Source organism: Aedes albopictus, chromosome 2, assembly GCF_035046485.1.
Source record: "Aedes albopictus strain Foshan chromosome 2, AalbF5, whole genome shotgun sequence".
In the NCBI taxonomy this organism is placed as follows: Eukaryota; Metazoa; Arthropoda; class Insecta; order Diptera; family Culicidae; genus Aedes; species Aedes albopictus.
The window spans coordinates 135836596-135849385 of record NC_085137.1 but is presented as its reverse complement, the minus strand read 5'-3'; the positions used below and the strand labels follow the sequence as shown (position 1 = coordinate 135849385).

Genomic DNA, 12790 nt, shown 5'->3' with positions numbered 1-12790 from the left:
GATATAATGTAAAATTACATTACCATCGTGTAAATTTCCGCCAATCATCGCGTAAACCATTATGGACTCCAACCGGTTACGTGACTGTTAGGGGAAATTTACACGATTGTAACGTAATTTTCAGGCATCAAATTTCTCACTCACGTGATCGGATTCCTCGGATTTATCCACCTCCATGATCATGATTTTGGGATGAAAAATAAAAGTCTCTCACTCCAGCGCTCGCGATAATTCTCTTTCTCTCCATGCACAACTCACGGATAAACAACAAAGCATTATTTTTTTCACTCCGACTCCGAGTCACATAACGTTTCCACCGATGCACGTTTTGACGTTTAGTACTGCCGTGTATACATTAATTGTTCGTGTTTTCATGGCCATCTAGATAACACGGAACCGCTCAAACGTCAACCGGGTGAAACGTGGGTTTGTGCGGACTTAGCAACCGTTTTCTGTTGCGAGAACAAACGATTTGTGAGTAAGCGCTAGTTGGAGAGAGCAAACTTTTATCACCCCAAGGAACCGGAGTGAGAGCCTTTTCAATCGTCTATGGGTGCAAGGAAAATATCACAGGCTGCTTTATCCGGATAATATCGATGTGTGATAGATCGTTACTCGCGTGAGTGAGGGAAAAATTTGGTACCTGGTAATTTTACATGACATCTCATGTAAATACACAGAAAAAAAAATCATGAAAACTAAACAACATGTAAGGTCAGCATCGACTGAAAATAATAGCAGAAGCTACAAAATTACAGCCATTTACCGTGAGATGATACTGTACGCTCTAATCAGCCAATCATGCGTACTGTTTACAGATTTTGAGACATATTCGCTTGAAATTGAATGCAGTAACTTAAACGAGGACAGCTACGCTCAGTCGTCTGCCTCGCTGCGGGGACTGCTCTCTCTCGTTCTCTGTGCCCGAAGCGGTACAACAGTTTGTTCCTTTATGGTGGAACAAGTTTATCTTTGATTGCCTCCTCTTCAGCTTGGTGAAACAGCCTAGTGGGGTTAGGTGTGAACTCTCACTCGGGAGATCAGACTTCGATTCCCGTATAAAGATTTTTTTAAGTTTCTCTGAAAAGTCGGTGCTATAATTAACACTTTTCTCTTAGCAATCAGCAATGTAATTTTAAGATCACACATAAATTTATGTCAAACACGATGGAGGTCAATTTGTTACATTCAGTTCGTCATGAATTTACAGATTTTGTTCGTACTGTGCATGCACTAACTCTAGCAATTCCTTTATGTGTACATCCCAGAGTCACTGCTGCACAGTAATGAATCCCTCTCATCTTGCGCTGGAGCGCTATCTCGGTGGTAATTGTAACCTACAAGATAGCGTCTATGATCGACCTACCCTTTCGGATGCCGAACTAGCTGCTCGAACTTGTTACACCCTCGGTGTACCTCAACAGTCTGGATGATATTCTCGAGCACTATCACCACCAAGTCATCAAGCATATTGGCTTATATGTCGACGCGCCTCTGGGTAGTTTCTCCGCCTTTGACAATAGTACCAGGCTCTGACGCTTGCAAGCTTCTGCAAAAACTCCTTCTTCCAGGCATTTCTCCATAGCAGACCTGAACATCCCGGGAGGCTCTACAATACCTACTTCTAAGGTCAGGTTTGGAACTACGTTCGGACCTGAGGCCTAACCTTCGCTAAGGGAATTTTCAATCCACGCAAGTTCCTCACCGGTTGCTGTTTAGCATCTACATGAAGTGATCGACCACAGCTAAGGCACATAGCAGCTACACAAGAAGAATAGCCCGAGGAATCTCATCAAGACTTCCGAATGGATTTTGTCAGAAATTTCTTAAAGAACTTCAGTAGCACTCCTGGAGCGATCACAGCAAGAACTCCTGGAGAAATTTCAAGGGGATTTCCAGCGAGAGTAACTGGATAAATTTAAAGAAAAATATCTGTAGGAAAAACTTAACAGGAAATTGTGAAAAAAAAGATACATGTTTAGCAAATCTGTTGTGGATCGAAAATGACGATAGTGGAGTGGTGTCAAAGCAGAGATGTTTGCCCTTTGTTCTTGGATGATTTTATCATAATTGTAGCGCTTGGTATCCTTTGTGGGAAATTTACGGGAAAAGGTCAGAAGACACAAACACAGGAGAATTAAGTTAAGCGGATGCTGAGATGTTTGTTGGAACTCAACTTGTATACTCAGAGTCAGTTCCTTTGACTAGTTGATTATATTTCAGCTTTTTATTTTTGTGATAACTTGGGCATTTGATGCTCTATTGTTGTTATATAGTTGTAAAATTTACTCTTTTCGAACATAGTAAGTCCTATAAAATATTTTCCTGTGAGTTATCGACCAACTGAACAAAAAGAGCTTCATTATAACACAAGATCTATTGTTACTCGCTTATACCATAATTATACACACGGTAAAACCGCTCAGCACTAAAATGTGTAAGACCTACTCATAAATGCGTAATTTCCATACCACTCATAAAATGTGTAAGAGTTACACATTCACAAAATCTGCTCCTGCGTCCACAAAATCGTTAAAATTGCGTTTTTTTTTTGTATGGCAATCTAGCTAGGTTTACTAGTGACCTTGGCGAACCAAAAAATATTGCCATTTCGTATCTACAATAGTGTACGAGCTGATTTTGTGAATGTGTAACTCTTACACATTTTATGAGTGGTATGGAAATTATGCATTTATGAGTAGGTCTTACACATTTTAGTGCTGAGCAGTTTTAGCGTGCAACATCTTTATATTTTTTTTTTCATTTTTCAAGATGTTTTCTGTGTTACTTGGGTGGTTCAGTGCTTCGGAGAAATAAAACAGCTACAATATCTATTTTTCTCATCGTGCTGTAGCACCGTATCGTCTCATCATAGTCACGTCACGTGAGAACAGCAAATGTGAACCTGTGAGCAAGGATGGGAACACTCACTTGCAAAGAATTACACTCACTTGCTATTTTCTCAGCTGAGAAGCGTGCAATCAAAAACAATGTATGGACGACTTTTGCCTTATGGTTTTGTCTAAAAGTTTTCCGAATAGAGTAGGGGTCGCACACGTATACCGAAGTCGCGAGGGAACTGCGAAGGCAACTCTCCACGAGGTGAATGTAAATTACACTCACCTCGTGGAGAGTCGCTTTCACGATTATGACATGCGTGTGCGGCCCCTACTCTATTCGGCAAACTTTCAGACAAAACCACAAGGAAAAAGTCGTCCATACATCGTTTCTTGATTGCACGCTTCTGAGCTGAGAAAATAGCAAGTGAGTGTAACTCTTTGCAAGTGAGTGTTCCCATCCCTGCCTGTGAGATAATGATGAGCTAACCGAAAAGCTGATCAGCAGGGTAAGGATGATGTGATGAGTGAGACTCAAAGTGAGCTATCATTTGAAGAAGCTTCGTCTGAGTGTTGTTGGCGATACAGACCCGAAAGATACTTGGAAGGTCAGGATTGCGAGAGCAGTCGATTTACCACCAAACGGAGAAAGAAGAATAAGCAAGCAGTTTAATTGAAGATAGAATAGCAATACAGAGCCGAGATAGAATTGAACTTCTAGCAGCTTGCTCAGATTACATTGTCAACTCATAGTGCATCGCAGGCCATAGCCAGTTCAAACAGTATGGGAAACACCATAACATGATCCAATGCTACGTGCCAGCCGATGCTGCCGAATTGCAGGACAAATGAGCGAAAACAGAGTTCTGTGGCAACAATGACATGATGATTGGCTCAATCAGATTGGGGGATCGCTCTTTCCTCATCGACCAGTGCACAAAGTGACATCGGTTTCCCGTGATGGCATCACGGAATCAGCGAGATCCGGCTGCGCATTGCGAGGATTCATCGATAAGAGGAGACGCTGCGATGAAAAGGTCATTCTTCGAGGAGCTAGAGAACCGTGCTGCGAATATTCCAGATGGTGGAAGCGTAGAAGATCAATGGAGCGCCATCAAGAACGCCTTCATCGCCACCGGCGAGAATAATTTGGGTGAGCTACGCACCCCGAGAAAACAGTGGATCCCAGATGATACCTGGAGTAAACGTGTGCGCCGTCGCGCCGCTGTTCATATTTTTCCACGCTGCCGCACAAAATTTCCTACGCCGATGAGAAAACGACAAAGATTTTTTTTTCTCGCCAACCTGTTTAAGGACAAACGTCTTGAAATCCCGGTTCAAGAGTGCATCAAAACTTCAGACGCACAAATCTCAAAAAGCAAGCTTCAAACAACAATGAATTTTATTATTCTGTTCTTGCTCACTTGTAATTAGCTTAAAATAAGAAGCTCAGGTGCGCTGGTTTTGTTTACGAAGAGATTTGTGCCCTCAAAATCGTGAGTAGGTGCCAAAGTCGGCCTTGTGGCGGCCATACTGGGATTCTAATAAGTCTGTCCTTAAATCTGATGGCAATAATGGTAGTTATTTTTAAACAGTTTCTGAATTTTGTGCATATAAGGCGTATTTTTCTGAAGTTCTCCTTGTGAATCTTGTGATTTCATTTATTGATTTCTTTTGTAAATCATAACGGATTATCAACACAATTCTTGGTAATATTCTCATTAGGTTCACAATTACATTCTCTTGCGAGATGATCGGCATTGAACCACAAAAATCCCACAACAATTGGTGAGATCTTTCCAATATTATTTATTTAAAAATATTTCTATTTCAGTATATTTACTTTATAACTGCATATAAGTTGAAAATTCGCTATTTTCAACATCCTTTCATCTATTGGAAGATGCTTCAGTTCTGGGCTCTTTCTAAGTTGATGAAGGGATTTATAAATGCTTGCAAGGACTTGGCCAGGTGTGTGGAGCTGAGTGAATCTATGACATTGTAGAAAGTAGCGACATCAGCAATGTCAATGGATATATTCAACTTTGCAACTCCATCCAAGATTTGCGCAAGTATTCATGCTATGCTATGCTATGCTAGGTTCACAATTACATTCTCTTGCGTATTCTTTGTATATCTTTTAGAAGATTTTCATGCCAATTTACGAATGACATCCTTGGATATATTCCATGAAATCATCAGAAATTCCTATAGAGGACCCTCTAAAAAATTCACCAAGAATTCTTCTAGAAAAATTTCCAGAACTCTTTCAGAAGTTGTTGCAAAGATATTCCAAAAATTTTAATGTTCCTTTAGAAATATTTTTAAGACTGGGATTCTTCCACATAATCCTGCAGTGATTCGTTCAAGAATATATCCTGGGATTTCTTCTAGAATTAGATAGACAAGGGTTTTTTTTTCTTCCATGAACTCCATCTAAATCTTACTAAGGACTTCCTTCTGAAATATCACTTAAGACAAATTCAGTAGTGTACGGGTTTTTCACGGTTGTCAGTAAGAGATTATTTCTAACATTATTCCATGAATTTTTATTTATTTTCAAAATTTTCTGGGAATTTTAAGTAGTTATTAATTCGAAATATTTCCTGGGATCCCTTTGGAGACTCCTCCGGGAATTCTTTGAGATATTTCTCCATAGATATTTACATAAGTATTTTATGAAATAACATAAACCATGTTGGGGTAACTCTTCAAGGGTTACCTGAAGGAATTTCTATAGAAATGATTAAAAATTTCCTAATGAGATTTAATTTGCTTAAAACTTTTTCGGAAACAATCGTTGGAGTCCATGGGGAATACATGGAGGAACTTTTGAAATTCCTCACAAAAGTTAAGTTAATTGGACGCAGTGGCCCCAACAGAGGGGTAGGAAAAAATCCTGAGATGGCTTTTGAGGCATTTTGAGTAGATGAAATTCTACTTAAAAATTCTTGGAAAAAATTAAGGAAGAAATCCTGGAAAAGATTCTGAGAAAATCCTTGAAGGCATTTCTGAATGACATACTTGAGAAATTTCTGAATTAAATCGTGAAGAAGTTTCTGAATGAAACCTTGAAAAAAATCTGCGGTAAATCGAGCAGAAATTGCAGACAAAGGTACTAGAAGAATTCTTGAATAAATCTTCAAATGAAGTTTTGAAAGATGATTTGCAATAAACCCTGGAAGAATTCCTGAAGATGCTTCTGAACTCTAGAAAGAATTTCTTGCGCTATGTCTGAATGATATTAGTCAATAAAGTTGCCTCATACAATTTCCTAAGAGAAATTTGTGAAGGTTTCTAAAAGGAATCGCCAGAAGCAATTTCTTAAAACAATGATTTATTGAAGGAATCTCTGAAGCAATGCGTGGGAAATTGGAGAATGCTGTGGAGTAGTTCCAAGAAGAATTTCTTGAGATATTCCTGGAGAAAGTTTAAATCCTGAAGTGATTTCTAAAGGAGCTCCTGAAAGAATCTCTGAAGGGGTTTTTCAAAGGTCACCGGAAAAAAATCTGAAACAATCTGAAAGAAGGTCTCTAAATATCTCTAGGGAAGTTCACGATCCCACTAGGGGAGAAATGTCTGAGGATCTTCTAGGAAGTCCCCTGGAGGATCTCCCAGAATAATGTATTGAGAATTTTCTGGAGGAATTCGTGAAGAGACGCCTGAAAGAATATCTAGAGTAATTCCTGAAAAGAAGCACAAAAAACTTCAACAAAAAAATCAAATTTTACCATGACAACACTGGTCTCTCATAGTTTTTATTGTATCCTCTGATTTACATATGTTCAAACCTTTCAAATAGATGCAAATTGTACAAGAAACATAAAGACCGGTCCAGAAAGTATGGACGCATAAAGAAAATACTGGCATTTCAAAGCTAGTTCTTTTTAAAAGCTACATCCTGTTGGTCAACCTATTTTCTCAGCATTTGTATAGCGGTTTTTGTGATTCCGACAGTTTGTTTCAAAATAGATGAACTTTCAGCAGAACATCATCACAAAATTGTGCACAAACGATGAACAGAGCTTGAAAGGTCACTAAGGAAATGGGCAAAATATGGTGGCAGTGAGTAAGAAAACCGTGCAAACAGCAATCAGCAAACACTGTAGGGACACGTTTGAGCATAGGCAAAAATTGGATTAAAAATAAAAATCCTGCCAACCCTCGTTTGGAAAAACAAATAATGAATGTATTTGAGCACAAGAAAAAAAACCTTCTAACTTACACAGAGCGGGGTATGACCATAAAAGTTACCATTTCGAATTCCATTGTTCATCGTGGTAAAGAACGTTTGAATTTTCGATTCTATTGTAAGCAGAAACAGCCAAAACGAAGCCCGAAAGTAGAACCATCGATCAGGCCCAGTCAACTGAAGACTAGGTGCGTCCATACTTTCTGGGGCAGTCTTTATTATTCTGTAGTTACGTTCTTAGTAACTAGAAATAAAACTTCACTAAAAATTAAAAAAAAAATTGGTCACGCCGATTACGCCACCGCCGCCGCCGCCGTCTCAAATTACTATACACGCCGCCGCCGGTGAAAACTGCTTCGGCGCACACGTCTAACCTGGAGGAAGATAGAGGAGCGGAGGAACGCCAAAGCCGCAAGCGAGCGAGCAAAAACACGAGGAGCCAAAGCCGTAGCCCGTCAGCACTATTCGGCTCTCGAGAAGGAAGTTAAACGCTCATTCAGATGGAACAAAAGAGCATGGGCTTACTCCCTAGCCGACGAAGACAAGCAAGCCGCAAACCCAGGCGACATCCCTGTCCTCTACGATGTTTCACGTCGCCTTAGTGAGACCAAGATAAATGCCACGGCTGTCCAGTTGAAATGCTGATTCGAGCACTTTGGAAACCAAAAGTGTCGGCCACGCCATCAACACCTCAGCATGATCCGCCAATGGTTCCTGAGTAGGTGGAAAAATCTGATGAATAGCATATTTAGTTATTGTTAATTAAATTACTAAAGAGCAAAAACTTATATTGTTTTGATTGATATAAGATCAGAAATAATAGCAAAATCTAATATGGTGGACTACTCAATAATAGCTCGTTAAGATATTACAAGATCAAAACAATAGCAGACCAGATTTGTCATTTTTTTCTAGGTAAAAATTTAAAAAAAGTCAGCATCCAGCATTGAACCTACGACCTAAAGATTCACAGGCGGCAATGCTTACCACTCAACTGTGGCTCGCTGTTGTAAATGACATGAGAATGTGCATAATGATCTGACAATTGGATCTTCAACATGGAGCTCCATCGTCGATGTCATCAAAACCCGATAGCGACAGAAAATCGAGAGCGAAAGTGCAACTGGGTCGTCCACACTCTACGCCAGGAGCAAAAACGAAATCTGCAAGCAATCGTTAGATTGGAACCCAACAGGACACCAGAGGCAGACCCAGAGCAGACCCAAGGAAGTCAAGGAAATTTCCCTCACGAAAAACTCCTGGGCCGACAAGAATCGAACCCATCACCCTCATCACGGTATGCTTACCGCCTCGGCTTGATAGTCCCAGAGTGTTAAAAATAAGATATGCTAAATATTAGTGACGGCGATTCGCCTTCATATTCTACTTTTTTTTTAAATAAAGAGAACACAAAAAAACGAAAGTGCATTTGATACTGATCCTCCCCTAAGTATGTATTGAGGAAAATTCTCCGTTTCTACCGTGTTGTCTGTGATTGATCCATCATCAGCAGCGAACCCATTGGCCCCAACCCAACGGTGTGGTAGAGGAACAAAGGCAGACAAAGAAAATGGGAAACTTTTTGACTGCAAACAAATCAAATTGAAGTGCCATTATTTGCTGCAATTCTTCAGACAGTTTCCACAGCTTGAAGAAAATCCACCATGTAGGAGTACATGGTATACAGGCAGCCAGAGCGTAGGTACAAGTGTGTGAGCAATTCAATCAAACTTGAACCCACTTTCACCGGGGATGTGTTGTGTATTGAAGGTGGTGGATTATTTTTAGCATGCGAGAAGAATTTATAGCTACAATATTAGAATATAATGGCCCAAGCTTGCATGAAAAATTTGACAAGTCTGATACTTATCATGATTGTGAAGACGCGTTGATCCTGATCTATGTTCCATGTTTCTTCAAAAGTCTTCAACACTCTTATGGCAATCCATCAAACTTTTTTTGTTGTTGTTCTTGCGCCGACTTTTCGAACCCTCCAAGAAGAATACCCTCTTCGAATGGGAATAACAAGTTTTATACCTTTTAGTTCCACCCTCTAAGCTTATCCTTTGACAGATACGCGTATTTATCCAGTGGAGTGGATAACTGACACTGAGGAAGATTACAAGTGGTAGTCGAAATACGCGTATCTGTCAAATGATAAGCATTAGAGGGCGGAATTGAAAGGTACAAAACTGGTTGTTTTTGTGTTCATTTACTAATGCGTATTTTATAGTGTTAATTCCCAACAAACTGTGTTGCCAAGCTAATTGGAACTTAAACAGCAGTTCTACGCCCAATTGTCCGATGTTATATGGGAATCCCATATAACATGGGACAACTATGCGTAGAACGGCAGTACAAGCTTCATACAAATCATTCCAATCACTACCAATGATTCTGTATAACATTTCAATGAACATGTTTTGATTGAAAGCTATCGTACACAACGCAGTGCGTTACAGCTCACTTCAACCCAATCTATACCAGTTCCACATATTTCCATATCAACCGGAAACACATAACCTTCCTTAGCGATTCCTTGCAATTTTCGAGCTTTGCCTGTCAATCAAATATCGCGATAATACAGCAGTTGTTATTTATCCTTATTGGTTGCTTCTTCCTAGCAATGCCGCACCTCATTGTTAGAACCAGCTCATTAGTTTTACGCGAACATCGACACTGCCCAAAAACATTCTCACTTGGCATTGATACCAAGGCCACACACGATCGGTTAGCGAATGGTACCACTTTTGGTCTAATTACCAATCACCTTACCTTGATCTTCCAACCCTTGGTGAGCGACATGCCACGCTGCAGTATTCTCAGTGCCAGATAGTAGTAATAAAGTCCTAGCGCATATCTCCAACAATGTTCACAACAGTGTGGCTCGTTCAAGTCCTGGAACACTGCCGCCACCATGCACAGCCATCCAAGACAGAGCATCAGGGCTGGGTTGCAATCGGTCTGGATTCGGGCACGTGCGGGGTGGCCTTCACCCCCACCTCCTCCAACTCCTGTACACTGTATTTGCCGATTGAGGAACGTATTCGTAGGCGTGAAAAGGGAAACACTCGCGTAGCTAAAATCACACTCTAGCTGACATCTGCTGGGAAGTAGTTGCACCTTTGGTCATTTACTTCATAGATGGCACTGATGTTTCTTTACTAAGATGGGCCAACTAACTTTCTAGGTCACTAACTGGTGCAATGCACTTCAGAGAAACATATCAACCATTTCTTTACTGAAACCACTATGATTGATTCCCAACTAGATCCATGTTGCTTCCATCGATATTGTATGTGTCAATTGCACTACAAATAAAACCTTCAATTACGTAACAAACTCTCACAAGCATTTCTGCCGGTTGATGACATTTTCCCAATGAACGTAAAAACACTCCATTACGATCTTAACCGGTATCTCAATCACACACATCGACCGGGTGTGGATCGGAAATGGAAAGCAATCCAAAAAAATACACCAAAAATTCCCTCACGCAGGACGTCTACGGCTGAGAGAAGCCAAAGTTCTACTAAAGTGTGGCGTCCCGAACAAGCCCATCTTCCGACATTCAAGCCTACAAGAGATACATAATATATAGAAATATGAACTCGCATAACATCGCGACACGACAGCAGACAAATACGTGGAATCCTAGGCGCCGGGCCGCTTGCATACGAATAAACAACACCGAAATAGGGATAAAAGTGGTTCCGAGAGAAAAAAAAAACTATCAAACAAAATAATATTATTGCACCACACCGTGCGCGGAGGTACCTCACACCCCCGGCGATGTGCAAAAAAGATATAAAACATCATAATAATATGCCCCACACTGGTATTGGTACTGACGACGACGGCGACGCTCTGCTCATGCAGTTGCAGGCTGAGATTCTTCGATTCGCGGTTACGCTCCCCGGTGAAGGAAAATCGTTTGAATAACCTCCGGCCGAATCGTCACCCTCGGGAAGGGCAGACAGACAAATCATCGGGGAGCAGTGGTTTCACACGGTTTCACAAGTGGTCGTAAAGATGGGGTACGAATGCCGATGGCTGTTATAGAGATCGTTCATCAGTCCATCCATTTTCAAATCAACAGGAAATCAACAATTCTACGGCACACAACTCAGACCGTTGGTGCATCATTCCAACCATGGATACACTCATACACTCCACCAGATCATTCTCGACTTCAACTTACTGCTCATCGGCCCGCCATTTTCTCTGTTGTCACAGGTAGCTTCCCAGGTTTATGAAGTAGAACCAATCTTTGCCTTTCCAACCTCTCCGGAAACTCGCCTCTGTCTAGGCACATCTGCATAGCTATTCTGAACATATCAAGGCTCGATAGCCATCTTAATGGCTACTGTCGGGATACCGTCCGGATTCGAAACCTTGTCTAACTAAAGCGACTTTGCTATTCCGATGAGCTCGTCGTTCGTCACCGGAGCGACCTCGCTTTGGCCGATGTGGCTATAGAGGACGGTCTGTCTTGTATCGTGGCGCAGGAACAGCGTTTCCATGATCTTCTGCAGCATCTTCCGCACCATCATCTTTTTGTTCAGTGCCAGTTTAGCCGTCCTGTAGGTCTCACATTGCTCCATTCTACTCTCAACGGTGCAAGCTCTTTGTATCCTCCCTCTAGCTCCTAGGCAGGATGCGCAGAGCTCTGTGATTTCTGGACCCCATCAGTATACCGGTTTGCGTCCATTTCTGGATAGGGATCGCCTTGGCATAGCGGTGTCACATGCACGGCTGATAGGGTGCCGACTAGATCATCGCTGGATAGATCATCGGTATTACCCTCCATAAGCAATCGCTCCACAAATGCCGGCTTATCGGAGCACGATGTCAGCCGTCCCCGATGACCTTCGGCTGTCGCTGTGGCCTCCGTGTTCCGTCCTATATCCAATCGCCAGATGGTCGCTGTATCCATCGTCGACCCTCCTGTCCGAGCTAGGGTTTAGACCCGGGCTCCAGAATGTCACATCATTGATGGATTCTACTCCATTCCTACTATAGGTTTTATTTGTTACCTTGGTTCGTGAAATCCATGTTAAGCCTTTTTTTCAGATACTCAAGAGGTGGTTCTCGGGTTATGTGAGGATCGACCCACTAAATCCACGTTCATTCTAGCCATAGCTTCGAGTAGGGCCCAGCTTCTCGCGTTAGTCGAGTGGCGACTCCACTCAATCGCCCAGGCATTGAATTCTCCATCGATGGCTACGGGTGCGTTTGATAGCGAATCCAGCATAGTCAAGAACTGATCTATCGGCCACCTTGGGAGCATAACAACAGAAGCTTGGCCTTATCCACTACCCAGTTCTCGTTATCGGAAGGAATGCTGCATGGGTCCGACGTCTGTGCTGGATGCCAAGACTGACTTCCACAGCAACTGTTGTGCGGCTCCACAGTGGCTCAGGTTCAGCTGTGTAACCTGCACTATCGTCTGCTATTTCCCCCTCCACGCGTGCCTGGACATTTAGGCCCGCCCTTCATGTGTCCCTTGTTTGTCGTGCAAATCAAGCATTTTGGTGCCAAATTACATTCCCTGGCGATGTGGCATTCTATTCCACACATCCTGCAGCGTTAACTCATATCTGGGCCTTTACACGTCTACGACTTGTGTCCTTACTCGAAACACTTGAAGCACGCTTCTGGCTGCTCGTAAATGCTGATCGGGCACACTGACCAGCCAAAGTGTGGCTTCGTGGTCGTGTGGCTAGTGTCACCAAGAATTTAATCACATCGTGCTGAGGGG

General features: G+C 41.9%; 1 protein-coding gene across 6 annotated transcripts in view; it reads right to left on the bottom strand.

Moving 5' to 3' along the window:
* LOC109417642 (serine/threonine-protein phosphatase 6 regulatory ankyrin repeat subunit A) overlaps positions 1-12790 on the bottom strand; it is a 252487-nt gene that overhangs the window by 140971 nt on the left and 98726 nt on the right. For 2 of the 6 annotated variants that reach the window (XM_062850493.1, XM_062850494.1), the window contains exon 1: positions 9805-11010. The exons of the other annotated variants lie outside the window; for them this stretch is intronic. In XM_062850493.1, the coding sequence (XP_062706477.1) occupies positions 9805-9972 (168 nt within the window). In that variant the 5' untranslated portion in view covers positions 9973-11010. Of the gene's footprint in view, positions 1-9804; positions 11011-12790 lie in introns of those variants that run through there. 6 annotated transcript variants of the gene reach the window in all.